Source organism: Barbus barbus (genome assembly GCF_936440315.1).
Source record: "Barbus barbus genome assembly, chromosome: 39".
Lineage (NCBI taxonomy): Eukaryota > Metazoa > Chordata > Actinopteri > Cypriniformes > Cyprinidae > Barbus > Barbus barbus.
The window spans coordinates 19,521,856-19,542,262 of NC_136717.1; the positions used below are offsets into that span (position 1 = coordinate 19,521,856).

At 39.0% G+C, this 20,407-nt stretch overlaps 1 protein-coding gene across 1 annotated transcript; it reads left to right on the forward strand.

The window, feature by feature from the left end:
* Nucleotides 1-4,993: 4,993 nt before the first annotated feature.
* On the forward strand, nucleotides 4,994-20,236 carry LOC306858530 (protein arginine N-methyltransferase 8-B; the record flags this gene model as incomplete). Its single annotated transcript, XM_079399098.1, has 10 exons — nucleotides 4,994-5,062; nucleotides 6,626-6,883; nucleotides 7,562-7,717; nucleotides 9,094-9,157; nucleotides 10,265-10,407; nucleotides 11,390-11,477; nucleotides 11,933-12,048; nucleotides 17,438-17,588; nucleotides 17,669-17,790; nucleotides 19,063-20,236. The coding sequence occupies 10 exons, from the start codon at nucleotides 4,994-4,996 to the stop codon at nucleotides 19,144-19,146; spliced, it is 1,251 nt and encodes a 416-aa protein (XP_079255224.1). The 3' UTR covers nucleotides 19,147-20,236.
* Nucleotides 20,237-20,407: the final 171 nt, after the last annotated feature.

Here is a 20,407-nt window from a genome sequence, read left to right on the forward strand (position 1 = left end):
TTATTGTATTTTAATCATGTTATATTATATGAGTAACATGGAGAAAGTGTATATTATATTTTATATCTTATATTTATTATTATTATTCTTACATTAAAATGTATTATATTTTAAGCATGTTATTTGAGTCAAAATCATATTATAATTAATCTGGAAATGGGCATTCCCTACACAAACAATCATATTTGTTGCAAACATGTTTCTTATTTGTGTAATCATTTATCTCCAACTAGAGTTTTTTATGTTGCATTTGTATTTTTCATGTTTATAACATTATTTTAGAGTCATGTTAGCTTTGAGAAAGTATAGGTTTGCCATAAAGGTTCTTTTAATTATTTTAAGTACCTACATCTGTCAATGTTCCCCAGCTGTGATGAAAGCAAGGACAAGGCATGGACAAAGTAAATTATGCTTCCCAATGGACGTCAATAACATTTCACATTATGGAAATAATCCTGACAGTTTCTCAATGCACGCAGCTTGACTTTCTGTTGACTCTCCATGATCTCGAGCAGCAGTTGTACCCTCTGCCCTTTTGTGCACAGAAGTTCCTCTGCGGCCTTTCTCTTTCAAACCTCAATTCCAGTAACCTAATAAAGTCAAAACCCCATTAGGAGAACACACCGCCATAGGCAGCGGATATAAGCCGCAGTCACCTGTCTGTGGCACAGTTTTCCAGTTGAAACAGCATTAGAGAGGAAAATATTATCCATTACGTCTGAATTAATGGAAAGAGTCTACTGAGAGAGCGAAGAAACCACTTAAAGTGAGAAATGTCATCGCTAATCTGTATTCTGGCTCTGTTAGGGCTCCTGGAAATGAACACAAACTAAAGCGCATTGAATTTGAGATTAGAGTTCTGCATCTTCTATCTGTTTTTCCTGATAAAACGTCGGTTGATCGACAATAGACTGCAAAGTTTTCATTCTGGGAGTCAAATCAGATGGAAATCCAAGTACTAGCGGTGACACGAGGGACAACAAACATACAAACACCGAGAAGATGGCAAGAAAGGATGACATTAACAATGCAGCAGATGACAGAGAACTTTGAAAAGGAGCTCAGCCTATTGAACTGATGTTTATCCTTTTGAATTTGTCTCATTGTGATTCCCACCTGGTTCTGTCTGGTTTTGTCTGCTGCTCCTCTGTTATTTTATCGTTGTGTCCTCATGCCGTCCTCAGTTCTAAGCTATTAAATGGCACCTTCATGGCGGACGGCAGGAGTTTGTGTGTGTGTGAATGGACACATGAAAACGGCCCTCAGTATAGTGAAAAGGACAAAAGAAACCTACTGACTCACATATCAGAAATGTGCACGCACACACTTCCTCCATCAAGTCTCAGAAAAGGCTTTCATTTAGCAGACCGACAACAAGGCCAAGGACAATCCTGCTGTTTCAGAACCTTTTCAACACACAGATAAAGACATACAACCAAAAAACAAACTGTTTGGTCATTTTTTAAAGGAATAGTTCACCCAAAAATAAAAATTTGCTGAAAATGCACACACACACCGGCCATTCAAGATGTAGATGAGTTTGTTTCTTCATCAGAAGAGATTTGGAGAAATGTAGCATTACATCACTTGCTCAACAATGAATCCTCTGCAGTGAATGGGTGCCGTCAGAATGAGAGTCCAAACAGCTGTCACAATAATCCACAAGTGATCAACATTAGCAACAAGCTGCATGTTTGTAAGAAACAAATCCATCAAGGCATACCATCACTTCTGACCAAAATACAGTCAATAATCCATAATAATATTTCCACCAGTGAAAAAGTATATCCCCTGTTGTGCTCTCACATCAAAATCCACCAAAATATGTGTATATATATATATATATATATATATAGAGAGAGAGAGAGAGAGAGAGAGAGAGAGACATATATAGACTTGTTTTGGTTTGTAAATGGTGCTTGCTCTGTGCATATTTCTCTCCTGATTCAGAAGAGATTATTTTTTTCATGAGAGAAAGCAATATTATAGACAGATTTTAGTTGGAAGCAATGGTTTTAAGTTAAAAAACATCTTAATTATGGATTTGTTTAGTACAAACAATCAGTTCATGGTTAACTTCCATTATTTGTGGATTACTGAAATATTTTTATCAGCTGTTTGGACTCTCATTCTGACGGCACCCATTCACTGCAAAAGATCCATTGGTGAGCAAGTGATGTAATGTCAAAATTCTCCAAATCTGTTCAGATGAAGAAACAAACAGCCTGAGGGTACATTTTCAACAAATTTAAATTTTTGGGTGGATTATTCCTTTAAGAGCGAAATAACACAACTGAAAGAAAAAAATATGTGCGATTCAAGGGTATACTTACTTGACACAAACAGTCTCAATGCCAGAAAAAGAGCGACAGGCTTCTGGAAATTCAGAAAATAATTAGTGTTTTGCTGTTCGCTGCCCACATTTTCTCCTGAATATGTTTTAAGCGTGCATGAGTGAGTGCGTGTGTGTATGTATGTGTGTGTGTGTGTGTGTGTGTGTGATTGACAGTGTATGGTGTTGTGCTGCTGTGTGCGAGTGTGTGGTATTACTCAGCATGCGTGGGCATCCGTCCTTCAGTGTTATACATGAGCAGCCCATGTGTTGGAAGTCCTCTCAGCAGGATACAATAGAGCGTACCTTTATTTCAGTCTAGTAGATCACACCATGAGCTCCATTACCGGGAGTGCTCTGAAACCAGCACTGATTGAGTTTGTTTATTGTGTTGACATTTTCAGTACTAAGAAAATGTAATTTTCATTGCTAATTCCACGTTTTTGGATATTTGGAGAGGATATTGATCTTTAAACTCATTGATGTAAAATGTATGGTTGTGTGTGTGACAGAAAGAGAAAGAGTATATGTTCTGGCCAGGACTGCCTCCCACATTAGCTCCAGGAATTACACAAGCAGATGAGTGGGTGGCATGTAAAAACAACGAGGGGGCCACCGTTCGACTCCGAATCTAGAATCCCACACCTCTCTGTGTATACAGACACTTGTGAACTCGCTCCACTGTGAGCATAGATTGGCACAGACAACAGCTTCTGGTAAAATTTCTTCTGTGCTAACCATAAATAAATGCAAAGAATAAAGTTTTTGTGAAAATATATATATTTTTATGGGGGCGGCCTTGTGCTGCAGTCTAAAACTAATTAAATGCATTACCATAAATCAATGGATGTCTAATTATATATGCATAATGAGAATAATTTAAACAATAATCTCTATTTAACCTATCTGAAATGTGAAGCCAGCAAAAGCACAACGGTGAAAGATACAATAATAAAAATATAAGCATTTGCATTAAATTGCATTCAGTGTTATTTTAGCATCATTGAGATACTATTATAATTTAGAGAGAGAGAGAGAGAGAGAGAGAGTTTCAGTCAGTTTTAGTAATTTTTATGTAAATGTGTCATTTTTTATTAGGCCTACTGTTTTTTAAATGTCCATATAGATTTTATTAATTTTACTTCAGTTTTAGATATTTTAGCAACTACTGTAAATTAAATTCATTGAATTAAACCAAATGAAAATGAGAAATGTTGCTTTGACAAATATGTTTTTAAAAAGATTTTATTTTATTTCAGCTTATGTATACTTTAAGTAAAAAAAAAAAAGTCTATATAGTTTTTATTTAATTTTTAGTTATTTTAGTACATCAAGTTTAAGGAAAATAAAAATGTGGCTTTGACAACTAGCTGAAATAAAAATATATATATTTTATTTTGTTTTATGTTCATTTTGTTTCAGATAATGACATTTTCGTTTTGGTTAACTATAATAACCCTGGTTACACATATATGTATGTATGTTATATGGTATATAGGTATACTGTATATGGGGTCTCTGAGACCAAAAACATATGCAGTATTTTTCATGGAGCACATTCAAATAAGAATATTGAAAATAAAAATTTTAAAATTTTGTTCATCAGTTCCCAAGATTAGCATTCTAAAGTCTTAAAAGTTCATTGCATTTAGTTCTTTTTTTAAATATATTTTATATATATATATATATATATATGGGGTCGCTGGGATACCCAACATGAAATGCAATATACATTTTATGAACATTTTATTTATTATATTAAACTGAAATTTTGTTGAAAGGAAATTTAGGAAAGGAGATTCTCACAATCTGGAAATTATCAACCTGATATTTCACTACTGCTATAGTTTTTGAAAGATTTAAAGGTCCACAGAAGACCTGTATGACCTTAGAAATGCCAAGGTCATGAGTTTGAATCCCAGGGAATGAACTGATAAGATGTAGGCTGTACATTGAATGCAATGCAATTGCTTAGAATAAAAGCCTCTGTAAATAAAAAAGTACATGGTTCAGCCTTGAAATGGACTAAAATGTACTCGGTCTTGTGTCCTTTATTTTGAGAAAGTGAAGGTGCGATACTTGTGTGGGAGGCACTAATTCAGCTACTGATATCGCTCCAGTTCTGCACTGGCTGCGCTCGAGTTCAGTCAGCAGTCTTTCAACTCCAACTTTCAGCGCGATCCAGACGAACTTGACTGACCGCAACGCCACGAAGTGGGCAGCTAGGCTTCGATGACATGTTAAGAACTGAAAAATAATGGATCATCATGTTAAACCGAAATAAAAGATGCATTCTAGACTGTCAGACTCTGTGTAGCGCGGCGATGCGCAGCGGCAGGTGATGTGGATGCTGACGCGTCGGGGCTCAACTGGTCTCCAAGTGGCGCTTAGAACATGTGGAAGAACTTTTGCACGATTGGCTTTCAGTAGGAGTCGGAATCATGGAGTTGAGGGACTATCCAAGAAGTCTTTATGGCAATTTCAGTATTCGTTTCTATTTAGGCATTTATTGTTTATTAAACACAGCTGTGCGAATTAACAAATGGGTCGTTTTAAAGCGCTAATATAGTAGTGCTCATTGCAGTACATTTTAAAACTTTTCTAGGACATTTAGTGACAACACTTGTTCTTATCGTGTTAATCCGGATCCCGTAGGCTCGTATGGGACTGAGGCACTCATCGCGGTGCCTGCTCCTGCGGAGAAAGATGGCGGAGGCGGAGAGCTCGGAGGTAAGTCAAAGATTCCTTAAATCATCTATAATCCAGCAATGCTCGTCCAGACATTCATATATCTACTTCTAAATCGCGTGAGATTAATTCTAGTCGCTCCCTATGTGTTTAAGTGAACGATTGCGTAAAATGACGCGCTGGTTTGGAGGTCATACAAATCAGGGTCCGGTGATGTGTGAAGACTATGCAGGATAAAAACCCCAGTGAACCGAGCTGAGCAGAACTCGTCCGATTTCCCAGGACAACGTCCTGAAAGCGATCACACAGACCACACCGAACGCTAAATATTGAGGTTTATATGAATATTTATGTTGCGCGTATTGGTTGCGTAAAGATTAAGCAGGCGGACATCAGATGCAAGATGTTATCTGGAATCTCGACCGCAACAGATTAGTCTATAATTCGTACCTAAACGATACAGTTTAACGATAAAGTTGGTCGTGTGCTTGTTGAATTGAGCAGTCATTGCTCTTTTATGTAGTCTACTGGGTCATCGCGAGACGGCTGAGCGCTGTCCTTGGTGCTGCAGTATTTTGTCCCCTCCCCCTCCCCAGCTCATTAGCATATTCACCTTTGCATACCTGATTTTAATGTTGACGTTGTTAATAGGTCACTAAATAACACAAGCCCTGAATGGCAAGGTGAAGAAAAACCACAAGGTGAAAAAACATCAAGTGTTTCAGTGTCTTCCGTCCATCTGCTTTGTTAATTGTTTTTCAACACGTACTTCTACAACTGTTTTTTTTTCTCAGTTTTTATTTATCCTTTCTTTTTTTTCACTCACTCTATTTATTGCATGAAAAAAAAATCGAACTTTTTTTAATTATTTGCAGAAAAAGGTGCCTCAGTGCCTTTAATCCATTTGTTTCATTGATTGTTTTTCACACATGCATTTACAAAACTGTCTACTTTTTAATTGCTTTTTGGCATGTTTATCAATCACATGAAAAAAAAAAACCTTGCAAAAACCTTGAAAAAATCTTGCAGAAAATACAGCCTCAATGCTTTTTGTCCATGTTAATTGTTCTCCACATTATTTATTCATTCATACAAACTTCATTTTTTTAAATTTGTTTCTATCTATCTATCTATCTATCTATCTATCTATCTATCTATCTATCTATCTATCTATCTATCTATCTATCTATCTATCTATCTATCTATCTATCAATCACATGGAAAGACACATTGAAAAAAAATCTAACTTAAACATTTGCAGAAAAAATGCCACAGTGCCTTCTTTTTTCAATTGCTTTTTGACATTTTCTTAATTTATCACATCAAAATTTGCAGAAAATAAACTGACAAAAATGACTAAATAACTGTGCATCTAATGACATAAAACTAAATATCATAATGCGTCATAGCTCAAACAGTAGGTCATAGTGTTAACAACACCAAGGTCATGGCTTTAATTCCCAAGGTGTGCAAGAACTGATTGAAGTAGGAGTAAGAGTTGTTTTAGATAAAACTGTCTGCCAAATGCAAAAACATACTTATTAAACCAATAAGTGGTAATGTAGGACAGTGAGTCTATTGTTATACTATTGTCTTGACCAGCAGCGCCAGCAGCAGCAACAGCAACAGCAGCATCAGCAGCAGCGCATTTCCAATGCCCACTCATCCCAGTCCTTGCAACCATCTCCACTACCAAAGCCAGTGACATCCGTTCATCATGTTCCTCACCCCCCACACACACCACACGTCTCCTCGCTTTCTGCCTGTCCTGGCCGAGGCAAGATGGCCAAGCTACTCAACCCGGAGGAGATGACATCAAGAGACTACTACTTTGACTCTTATGCCCACTTTGGTATTCATGAGGTAACCAGAGTCCAATTTTACAATCAAGTATGATGAAGTATGCAAGTCTAAGATGAAACTGTGTTTTTACATTGTTCATCTCTATTGCTTTAAGGAAGGAAAAATATCAGGAAGTTGTTTCTGCTTTAGAACTTTTATCACAAGCAGCCAATCTTAAGAACTTAAATACGTCACTGAAACTATTTAATAACTGATAGAGCACACTTTTGATACCAGCGCAAGTAAAGCATAAGGGTCAAATTGGATCTGTCTGAAGATAAAAGAACATTTCTTGATATCAGAAAAAAGAAGGACGAGAGTAAGATAGCGAGATGGAGAAAGGGAGAAAGAAAAGGAGAGAGAATTAGAGCGGAGGGAGGGGGTGGTTGGAAAGATGTGTATCAGTTAATCCCAGCAGGCTAAATGGAGACCTGTCTCTATAAAAAGAATCCTGGAGATACTGTGCTTTGTGTCCTATATATTGTCCTCCATAGCCCAGTCCAAGAGAAAAGGTACGGAAACGAGGGATAAAAGTCATGGACTCAAATTCTCAAAACTGCACCAGTAAAATATGTACAGCTATACACTACCGATCACATATTTTGGGGCTGGTAAGGTAGTTGTAATGTACAAACATTAACGATAAGTTCAACAAAATCTAATTTAAAACTAAAGTTGTTTTTTTCTTCCTCTCAATAGGAAATGCTAAAGGATGAGGTGAGGACGCTGACCTATAGGAACTCCATGTACCACAATAAACACATTTTTAAAGATAAGATAGTTCTAGATGTGGGCAGCGGAACCGGAATCCTCTCCATGTTTGCTGCCAAGGCAGGAGCCAAGCATGTATATGGGGTGAGAACTCAAATTACTCATTACAAGTGTGTATGCTGTTCTGTAAAATAGCTTTGAGTTAGAGGGCAACGTGCAGGCATTTCTGCAGATCTTAGTCTTTTTTTTTATTTTTATACTCACAAACTTTATCTATGTATATTGGGAGAGACAGAGTGGGAGAGCATGCTGATAATATCAGTACCCTCACTGTGCTTCTGGTCTGTAGTTAGATAACACTCTACTGATCCACCCACTATGTCCAGTTTTAGTTGCGGTTTCATCTTTTCTATGCCACACTAAGCAAAAGAGGTCTCTGATTCTGTCCAGAACACAAATACATATAAGCAGAAAGGGTTAACAGGTTCATAGATGTTTAAAAGGTAAAAAAAAAAAAAAAAAATGCAGATAATGCATTTGGCAGATAATGATAACATTTATCCATTTTTGTTTTTTTCTGTTAATTTTCTGTTAAACACACTTAGGCTTAGGGTAAGCAAGAATGAGACTGTTCCAGCAGAAAATAATGGCTTGATTACACAACAAAGCAAATGCAAGAGAATGGGAATAATATGCATATGTAATATGCAGAATACAAGCAGCAAACTGGAGTAGATGGCTGTGCTGATATCCAGAACAACATCATTACTGTGGTTTAGACAAAATATCACCAGTTGCTTTGTCTATTTTTGCTCTGCCAACAAAAACAATTCCAAACAAACAAAAGAAGAGTCTGAAATTTAATCTCCCAGCAACACAAAAGTGATGTTCTTTTGAATATAACAGTGGTTTTGAACAAATCGGTTAAGTGAATGATTAAATGACTCATGCATAAAGAGAGTAGCCACTTGTTTCGTTCCTGAATGAATCAGTAGTTTTGAACAAATCGGTTGAGTGAAAGGTTCAATGACTCATGCATAAAGAGAGTAGCCATTTGTTTAATTCTAGAGTAAATCAGTGGTTTTGAATGAATTAGTTGAGTAAATGATTCAATGACTGATGCATAAAGACTGCAAAATGAATTGGTTGAATGAATGAATCGTTGACTGGCACATAAACACAGTCACTTGTCGCCACCTACTGGCAGAACAATGTAATTTGCAAAAAGAACCAATGAAACATCATTGCCACTAACACACAGATTGACAGTCAGTCTGGAGTGTTCAAAGACAAGCAGATCGATACAAATAGTATATTCCACAAAATATTTATAATAATTCATTTTTTTTTCTTTAAATATAAACCTGAATCCGATAAAATCTCAAGTTATACATGAAAAACTGGCTTGAGTCTGCTGGAATGAATATGGTTCATTTGCAGAAGTTACAACTACATTAAGAACAATGTAAATACATTGATAGTTATGCTAATATAATTAAGCTAATTATCTTTTTTTATAGATTGAATGTTCCAGTATATCAGAGTATTCTGAGAAAATCATCAAGTCAAATCACCTGGATAATGGTAAGATTTAGAATCCGCTGCTCGGACACAGCACAGTGTTTAGGTCTGATCTGCATTCATGTGTGGAATAGAGGAGTCATACTTTTTCTTGCTGGCAAGTGGAGTTCCATGACACAGGAAGCAGCATAGTCACTTCCTGTAGCTGACACTCTCCTGTTGTGCTGTGATGGCAGTTGTTGTTGTTTAGTTGTCCACAGCAGCTCTCATTAACACTGGAGAGCAGCAGGCGAGTGAGAAGCCTGAGTCAGCATTAGAGAGTCGCTGCTGCACACACACACACACACACACACACACACACACACACACGCATGCACATACAAACATGGTAGCTGGACATTGGCAGCTTGCCTTTTGCAAATTGGGAAAAATGGTGAGGATGGGAAAAAAGGCAGAGAGAGAGAAAGAGAGAAAACCATGAAAAACCCATCAATCAAACATAGCTTTTTATTCTCTTTATGGTTATTATTTTTTATGACTAAACACTGGGTTTGTAACCCATTTGATTTCAGTAATGTGACATTTATGAGTGAAGCAATAAATGTGGGGTAAGACTTATTTTGATCCATTAGGAAAAAAACTAAATTGTTATAAATAATGATTTCGAATACAATATAAATTGTATTTAATATGCAAATACACTCAATAATAATAGTATTTACTATATAAATATTTCAAATTTAATTGTAAATTAAACTGAAGTCAGCTCATCCGTTTAGATTATAAATATAGATTATCTAATTTAGATATCATATATTATATTATGTGTTGTATTATATATGTATTTATACTACCAATAATATTTAATGTAAAAACTATTTAAAAGACTTTACATAATAATTATAGATTATCTAGGTTCAATATTAATTATAATAATTATTAAATATTACATTATATTGACACATTTATGAGTAAAACAAGAAATGCGGGGCGAGACTTGATTTTATCCATTAGGAATGAATAAAGCAAAACTGGAAATTTTGTTGTACCTAAAATTATCACTTTGTTACAAATATATTTTAAAATAAAATATATTTAATTGTACATTAAATAGAACAAATAAGCTCATCCAATTACATTCTTGCATTTTTACATTCTTTCATTTTGCAGTTATCACCATCATTAAAGGGAAGGTGGAGGAGACGGAGCTGCCGGTGGATCAGGTGGACATCATTATTTCAGAGTGGATGGGCTACTGTCTTTTCTACGAGTCTATGCTCAATACGGTCATCTACGCCAGGGATAAATGGCTGGTCAGTGTCTGTGTGTGTGTTGGCCGTCTCAAGGCCAAGGTTATGTGACTAATTAGAATGTGAAGCATGTGTCCATGCTGAAAATGATCATTTATAATGGGAATGAGTGGCTAGTCATTGGGCTGCTGATGAATGTCTGTCACTGAATGACAATATGGTCCAGAGGACAAGTGGCTTGTTAGACATTTTTATGGAACCATTGTGTTAGTGCCAGGGCATTGTTTCACCCTAGGGTTATTTTTATGGTGCATTGAACAGGAAGGAAAAGACAGAAGGATGTGAAGTCACTGGAATAATAGGAATATAATCACACATATGCCAAGAACGCGTTTTTGCAGATTAAAATGTTTAATGAGGTTGTTTCAGCAGTGTCCTGTAGTGTGACAAGATATAATCTAAAACCATTTAAAATATTAGATATTAATAATAAACTTCCATGTAATTTAGATAATTATTATATTATATTGCTTTATGACCTCATTATTTATAATGATAATATATTAAACATTTTAATAACTTTAAAGATTTTAGATAATAATTATAGATTATTTCATTTAGATAGTATAATAGATATAATATTACATTGAATTACTATTTAAAAGATTTTAAAATAATATTTTTTATAATTACTACAATATTATTATATTATTTTACATTATTTTGTTTTATACTATAGTGTTTTGACCTTATGACCTATTATTTATACTACTAATATTTAACCTTTTAAAAATTCTAATTTAAAAAATATCATATTACATTTATTGATTTTAGAGAATTTTAATAATTAAAGTGGATTCCATATTGTATTATATAATCCATATTATATTATATTGTGTTTTGTGTCCTTTTATTTATGACCTATCATTTTATGACTTATCAAATTCTAATTTAAAAATACAAAAATAAATTGGGCATACTTCAAATACCCATTCATCTTTTTCAGATGTGATATCTGTAGATTTTCTTTCCTGTCATTTTTCAGAAACCTGGTGGTTTCATGTTTCCAGACAGAGCGACATTGTACGTGGTTGCCATTGAGGATCGGCAATACAAAGACTTCAAAATCCATTGTGAGTACTCTCTCTCACACACACACACACACACACACACACACACACACACACTGCCAAGAGTCAACAGGTACTGTATCAAATGATCATTTAATACTGTATCATATCTCTTTCTCGTTCTGCAATGTGGCTTGATCAGTGTCTCATTTTGTATCCCTCACTTTTATTTAGCTTAAAAAAAAAAGAAAAAAAAGAAAAACACTAGGAAAAATTCCTGTTGGGTTCCATTACTCCCCCGCAGCAAGAGGTTTGCTTTTTCTCCCTCCTTCTTGTTTTGGATGGAAGTGTGAGATTGGCCTCAGCCTAACGCTCATGTGAGGGGATAGAATCAAATGCTGCCAGAGACAGAGGAGGCAGGAGTCTATTTTAGGGACGACCAGACACAGCCAGACAGATATTCTACTTTTCAGAGTTTTAAAAAAAGTCTTAAAAATATATTTTCTCTATGCATGCAGGGTGGGAAAACGTCTATGGTTTTGACATGACATGCATTCGGAACGTCGCTATGATGGAGCCCCTGGTGGACATAGTAGATCCTAAACAAGTCGTGACCAACTCCTGCCTAATTAAGGTACCAGTATGTGTGTATACATGAGCAAGATCTGAACTGAATCATAGTACTGGGCAATAGGCTACTTTGGAACACATGTAGTGTGGGTGTTACATAACAGAATAATTCACAGTAAAGAGCGCCTGATGACAGCGTGGTAACGGGCTCATCTCAACACATGCACAAACACCAATCATTCATTTAAATTAGCCAACAGAATCATTAGCCAACAGAGTCCTCATGGGATATAATGCTAATAACCTCAGGTAGGTAATTTGAAGGCATGTATTTTGTTGTAATAAAGCGTCTCATGCTATACAGTATGAAGGGAAAAAAAACAAAACAAATCACAAATGAGATTTCTTTAGTATCTCAATTATTTCTACTACATGAGAATAAACTTATAATGTATTATAATATAATAGTCATGATCTGCTACTGCATTGCAGCAAAGGAGCAAGGAACGCGGAGACACAGGAGAATTCTCACAATCAACAGTCTTTAATAAACAAACCAAGGGTAACACAGGGCTGGCTGGAGACACACGTAGCACAACTTGACATTCAAGACCCGACAAGGAAACGTGGGGCAGACACCACTTTAAATACATGACTAAACAAGGGAAACTGATGAGACACACCTAGAATCAATGAACACATTAGGAGCAGGAACAGGAAGAAAACCAAATATGGGCACGTCACACACAAGGGAAAATGTCTCAGGTTACATATGTAACCATGGTTCCCTGAAGGGAACGAGACGCTGCGTCGAAAACGCATATGGGAACGCCTTCAGCGTGACCAGGCTCTGAATATGATGTGTAATCAGTCAAACAAGGGCGAGGCGTCACGGGCGGGGTGACGTCACGACCAGGAAGCATATAAGCACGTGCGGCGGAGCCGGCTTCAGCTTCAAGTCATGAAGCAAGCGCTGGCAGGGATGCCGGAAGTGTGGCAACGCGACGCAGCGTCTCGTTCCCTTCAGGGAACCATGGTTACATACGTAACCTGAGACGTTCCCTTCCAGGAACTTCGAGCTGCGTCGAAAACGCATATGGGAACGAGATACCAATGCCGCCAGACTGACAAGTCCCTGCCTGGTGTCAGGACGAAAGGACAGAGGAGCCGGGAGTGGCTCGGATGTCGAGGTCATAGAACCTAACGAAAGTCAGGGGCGTGGACCACCCAGCTGCGTTGCAGATGTCCTGCATGGAACACCTGCCCAGAAGGCCTTGGAGGCCGCCACACCTCGGGTTGAGTGCGCTCTGACTCCCACCGGCGGGGGGAGCTCAGAGGCCTCGTATGCCAAAGCCATGGCACCCACAATCCACCTACTAAGAGGAGGGCTTCGTAGCAGGAAGACCCCTCTTAGGCGGACCATAGCACACGGGCAGCTGGTCCGCTTTCTCCACAGGGAGGACCTGTGGATGTATGCGTCTAGTGCTCGCACTAGACGCATACATCCACGTGTTTAGAGGACAACGAACAAACATGTCGACTGCTGTGCCATTCATCGTTAGCTTTGGATTTAAGGATAGATTATACAGTTGGTACATTAGTAAAACCATTACGCCTATGGAGAGTCACGTAAACCACATATCCAAGTGAGTGTGTGTGTGTGTGTGTGTGTGTGTGTATACAGTACAGTGTGTACTGTATAATCTATCCTTAAATCCAAAGCTAACGATGAATGGCACAGCAGTCGACATGTTTGTTCGTTGTCCTCTAATGTATGGTGGCCGCGCCTAAAATAAAAAAAATAAAAAAAGTGTGGCCGCACCGCGCGCAGCAGATACGTAGTACGTCACGTGTTACATGGGCAGGTTATAGGTAACGGAGGGAGGGGAATAACAGCGAGCTCATCATCAGTTGTTTCCTAAAAATAAACATTGTTCACGAGCACAGGTTGACTGGGTCGAGCTGGCGGTCCCCGCACCAAGAAGTGAAGAGCCTCCACTTCAAGGCGTACAGTTTCCTCGTAGAGGGAGCTCTGGATTGGAGGATGGTCTCGACAACCTCGGTTGACAGACCGGAAGCTATGAGCTGTGCCCCCTCAGGGGTCACACCAACAGCTTCCATCACTCCGGGCGAGGGTGCACCTCGGTGCCCCCGGCCTGTGAGAGGAGGTCCCTCCTGACGGGCACTTCCCACGGAGTGCCGTCGAGGAGAGATATCAGGTCCGAGAACCATACAGGAAGGAGGCACGTGGCCTGGCTGCTGGGGCGAGTTTCTCGGCTCCGCGCTGCCGGGCGGACAAACCTGAGAAATATACTCGCTGGGACCGGCTGTGCCCTGGAACAGCGGCAGGGTCAGCAGACAAGTCCCTGGAGGGCACCGAGGGGAGACGGTCACCGTGTGCCCCGGTGCAAGACGCTCCACCCCAGTAGGGGTCGTCCTCCGTAGTCCTGGGGCTCACGCGTCAGGACCTCTGAACGAACCAGACCCTGCAAGGCAGGACCCAAAGAGACACATTCGGCAGCTCGCTGCCCAATGATCTTCTAAGGGAATCAGTCTCTCGAGACTGACCTCTGGGTTCAGAGAAGCGGCCAGACCGCTGTCTCGATGCGGCGCACCGGAATGAGACGCGTAATCTGGCGGCTGAGGCGAGTTTCTCGGCTCCGCGCTGCCGGGCGGACAAACCTGAGAAATATGCTCGCTGGGACCGGCTGTGCCCTGGAACAGCGGCAGGGTCAGCAGACAAGTCCCTGGAGGGCACCGAGGTGAAGTGGTCACCGAGTGCCGCGGTGCAAGCCACTCCACCCCAGTAGGGGTCGCCCTCCGCGGTCCTGGGGCTCGCCCGTCAGGACCTTTTGCGCAAGGAGCTGGTATGCAGAGGAGGCTGCGCCCGCCCGCCCGCCCAGCAGCCACCTGAGTTTAGAGAGCGCGCATACCCTCTGCCCACCAAAGATGTTGTAAGCAGAGCAGGAGCCTTCAAAGGCGATGCTGTAGAGGGAGACAGATAGCTCGCAAGCGTCTGTTCAACCCGCGGCATCGCCGCACACCCGCGCTCTTTCAGTTCCCGCGGGAACGAATGGCCGGGACGAAAAGATTTCACCCGCGATCTCGACACCTCGGTGAGGAGATCGGGGAAAACGGAAGGCTCCTGTGTAGAAGTAGCTCTCTGGGGCGAGAGAGGCGGCGAAACCTCGTCAACGCTCGTCACATCAACCTCCTCGGAGGACGCAGCGTCAAGCCCTCGTCTCGGGGGAAGAGACCGCTTCCGAACCGAGAGACGGGGCGCCAGATCAGGCGCGGGAGGAGATAGGGACATGCCCGTCTGACTCTCGCCAGCCAGATCAGCCTTTTTCTCTTTTTTTTTCTCTGCAAGCCCCGCGAGCGTAGCCGCCGCTCTGCCTTTTTTTTCTCTCTGATTTAAAGGCAGAAGCGGGACCGGCTTTATTCATTTTATGCTTGTGCAAACACTGCAGCTTACAAAGCTCATAGTTATATCATATTGGGGTGACAGAGGCGGCGAAACCTCGTGAACGCTCGTCACATATGTTTATGTATGCATATCAACCTCCTCAGAGGAAGAGAGACGAAGCATTGAGCCCTCGTCTCGGGGGAAGAGACAGCTTCCACACCGAGAGACGGGGCGCCAGATCTGGCGGATACGGGAGGAGATAAGGACATGCCTGTCTCACACTCGCCAGCCAGATCAGCCTGCGAGCCCCACGAGTGCAGCCGCCGCTCTGCCTCGGCAGCAGCGGGACCGGCACCGCGTGGGGAGCTCGCGAAGGCTCCCTTCTCGAAGAGAGCCCTCCGGGTGCGGAGACCGATTTTTCGTGCTCCGCACCCAGGCAGACCACGCAAAAATCGCGTGTGTCCTCGCTCGTGATATAGCGAGGGCAAGGATGCACACACGACTCAAAACGTGGTCTGAAAGCTTCACCCCTGAGCTTGCCCTTGGCTTTGGCATGATACTGAATGCTTTCCACTTAAAACTAGGACAAACAACAGTAAATAAGACTGACACACACAGAGCGCGTCGCTGAATGACAAAAAGCTGAAGCCGGCTCCGCCGCACGTGCTTATATGCTTCCTGGTCGTGACGTCACCCCGCCCGTGACGCCTCGCCCTTGTTTGACTGATTACACATCATATTCAGAGCCTGGTCACGCTGAAGGCGTTCCCATATGCGTTTTCGACGCAGCTCGAAGTTCCTGGAAGGGAACTAGGTCAATGGGAGCAAAACACACAGACAGTCCATATTCCTGACAATATCAATTATTTCTCCTAAACAGGAATGAGATTAAATTCATAATATAATAATTTAAATGACAATCTAAAGGTTTTCTAATTTATACTTTTTTAGGTCTAGAAATCACACCTTTAAATTAAAAGTATTAAAATATTTTAGAACCTAACATAATTGGAAAAAGTTATATTATATATTAATTTTATTAGTTTTTCAGGAATAGAAATCACACTTTGAAATTTTCTCATAAAGTATATTAAAATAAGAAATACATCTTCATTTAGCTATTACAGCATAGTTTTGCCTCATTTAAACAAATAAAGACAGTTTGCAAATAGCGGTTTCTCCTAGATACTAGATAAAATATTTTATAATGGCATAACTAGAATTAATGTATGTTTATTCAAAATTTTTCTATGAACTTTCAAGATGATAAATTTACAAAAAATATAATCTAATTTTAAATAATTTTTATAAAAAAATTTAAGTTTAAAATGGGTTTAGTTTTACATTATTTCAACAATTGTCTCATTTTGTTTCAGACAAACATCTGGAATAAATGTAATATTTAAGTTTGTCTCATTTAAGAATGCTGCATGAGCTCTAAAAGATCAAACTATGAGCAATAAAAACCTTATTTTGCACGAGCAAGTTTGTGGTCTGTTTGACAGTAAAGACCGTAAAAGAAAGAGAGACAATGTAGGGTACAGAGAGAAAGCTGGATAGCCGGCAGCAAATGAAAAGCAAAAGAACGAACGAAAGAGAAAGAAAGAGAAGGCCATGCTTTCAGCGCGTCTCTGAATCACCTGAGGGATCACGCTCTTTGAAGAGGAGAATGATTTGGGCTTCTTTGTGAGGTGTACTAAATGAAAAGGTTGAATTGAATGAATGAAAGGGTCAATGCTGCTACTGATCTGTTGTTAACACAAAGAGCAATAGGATCTTTGTTCGCCAAGGCCGATGCTTGTGCCAACTCCTCTACTTATACAGGCAGCAATATGGCTACATCCAAACAATAAAGTCTTTGAAACTGGATCTGTTGAGATGTGTGGGTTAAGGCTATATGACATAAACGGCATTACACTTCAAGCTTACTGTAGATCACAGCTGAAGTATCATCAAAGGACTGTTAGTTCTAGTATGTGGGAGAATCATAATCTCTACATAACAGAATCTGTACGCCAAAAAGTGAGACGTGACATGTCGCTTTCAGGAGGTGGATATCTATACGGTGAAGCCGGAGGATCTGACGTTCACCTCGGCCTTCTGCCTGCAGATTCAGAGGAATGACTATGTTCATGCTCTCGTCACATACTTCAACATTGAGTTCACCAAGTGTCACAAGAAGACAGGATTCTCTACAGGTTCAACCGTCACTTATTCTGTACCTTATTATCTCTTGCAAATAAATTTGGTACTAACTGAGTCTAACATTCCCTTCAAGCCCCCGACGCTCCCAGCACTCACTGGAAGCAGACGGTGTTTTATCTGGAGGATTACTTGACGGTGAGGAGAGGAGAGGAAATCCTGGGCAGCATCACCGTGAAGCCCAACGAGAATAACGAGGTGAGGCTGTAAATGGAGGTGGTGAGAAATCCAACGTTTAAAACGGTGGTTCTCAACCTATTTGACATTTGATCCAAGGCTGCCCATTGTCAAATACAATATCTGAAGGTCCCTCGAGATATTTCTGGTACTTTTGCTGTGATTAAAGCAGATTCAACTTTTATTAATTTACAGAAACTTGACAATATATTAAAATAATTAAATTAAATAATTATTAATGATTAATTTAAATTCCAGAATTTTCCGAACTGAATGTTATTCAGGGTTTATACTGTTAATAAGATTTTTCTAGTTGTTTGTGATTACAGGATTTAAAATTATATTTTATTCACACATACCAATTTCTACTTAGAACTTATAATATCTAGAAAATATATATATTTAATACTATTTTTTCAAAGACTTTTTTAGATTTTACTAATTGACTAATAATTTGATTAATAACGTTTTCAGGTCTAGAATTTACACTTTTTACATTTCCTCATATAAGGAATTAATATAAGAAATACACATAAGAAATATGTATTTATTTCAAATTTTCCATAGATTTTTTTTTGTTTTTTTTTGCTTGTTTTAGGTTTTATTAAATGCCATGAATTTAGGTCTAGAAATCACACTTTTAGATTTTCTCATACAAAATAATGTATTATACTAAATAAAAATAGCTGTAAATCTAGCTTGTTTTGTCTCATTTTAAATCATTTTAAGCCATCTTGAAAATAGCAATTTCTACTCAAAATAATTTAGACTTGGACATAACTGGAGCAATATATATATTTTTTACGAATTTCTGTCTTTTTTTGGGGGGGGGGGTTCTTAATTCCCATGATTTGTTTTAGGTCTAGATATTACACTTTTAGATTTTCTCAGAGTATAACGGATTAAAAGCGTATAACGGATTAACGGATTTTTTATTTTTTTTTAATAGCTTTGGCATTAAATTTAGCTGGCCTTGTATTGTCTTATTTTTGCCCGTTTTAAATCATAAAGCCAGCAAATAGCAACTCCTAGATTAAATATTTGAATAATTTGACATGATTAGAAAAATTTATATTTATTCTGATTCCAATCAAGAGTTTATACATTTCCAAGAAATACATCTTCATTTTAGCCGTTTTAGCTTTTTAAGCTAACTTGTGCCCCCCTTGGAAGTGTGCTGATGCCCCCTAGTGGGTCCCGGGCCTCTGATTGAAAACCACTGGTTTAGAAAAAAAGAAACATGATTAAAAAAAAAAAAAAAGTACTGAAGCAGCCAATTTTGATTTCTTTCAGCGTGACTTGGACTTCACCTTTGAGCTGGATTTCAAAGGACAGCTCTGCGATGCAGCCATCTCCCATGACTACAAGATGCGGTAAAATGCGAGCGGGCCACCGTTTCCCAGGGAGATTCGGCGGAGAGACGGATTGTGCCTCTCCTCTGCCTCTGTCTGGATCAGAGAGGCTGCAGGACCCGTCGGTGATGTCATCAGTGCCAGTCCAGCACTAACAGCAATAGTGTCATCACGCATCACGTTCTTAAATGCGCATAGACTGTGAAAACATCACTCTGAATGTAACTGTTAATGAGTCTGAGAATGTCAAAGCTCGTGTTTATTTAACCTTATAAGATAGGAAAGTGTTACCGAACAACATATGCCAATGTGAAATCGTACAATAGTGCCTCATCGAACGAAGGCTTCAGTTTGGGTGCATACATGAAAAGAGCATGAATGGCATTTTTTCACTTCATATTTGATGTTTTGCTTATATTCAAGTGCTTTTATTGTGTTATATTTATTGGGTTAGTGTGGAGTTGTTTAATATAGTGACCACTGGCATGGTTTCTGCCTTTGCTTTATTTGAATTCATTCAGGTTTCACTAAGATTTTTCTAAAGGATCTTTAAGAGCAGCTAAACTATTTTAAATCATTCTTATGAAAAGCAGGACCTACACGATTTGTTATTTTAGTGTAACATAATGTGATAGTTTTAACAAAAATATTTTTGGTTTTGTGTTCTTGGTCAGTTGTCAGGTCATTGTTACATACCGTAGAACTTGTGTAAAACGATCCCAGAGCAGTTCAGATGAAGACAGTGAATGAGGCACTATATGTTTGACACTGAATCCAGCCAATGTTCTTCATTCAATAATATATTTGAAGATTTTAGTGCTTCATGTTGTGGTCATCAACTGAACAGTCTCTGCGAATGTTAACTGAAACACTTCTTGTTCAAGCGATGAGGTTTTTCTGGCCAGTTTGAAATTCGGGTTTCATGCTGCTAGCAAGACTTCAGGTGGGTTGAATGAGGCTATTGCAAAGCTAAATAAATGGGAAGTAACAAACAAGCACATTTTCTCCTGAATTACTTTACTCTCAATCGGTTTTATGGGAGAAGTCGGTAGAACTGCATTTGTCACATGCAGCTTGACTGAACACATTTTCTCAATAAATGTATTCTGATTGACAATTGGTATCATTAACAAATAGAATATGTAAAAAGATAATTTAATTGAGGTTATAAATTGTCCTAAGACTCTATAATATACTTTATCTACAGTTGGACACAAATCAGATATACAATGCTCTTCGACAAATAGACATGAAAAACCTTAAGCTATTCATTTTTGATACAAATA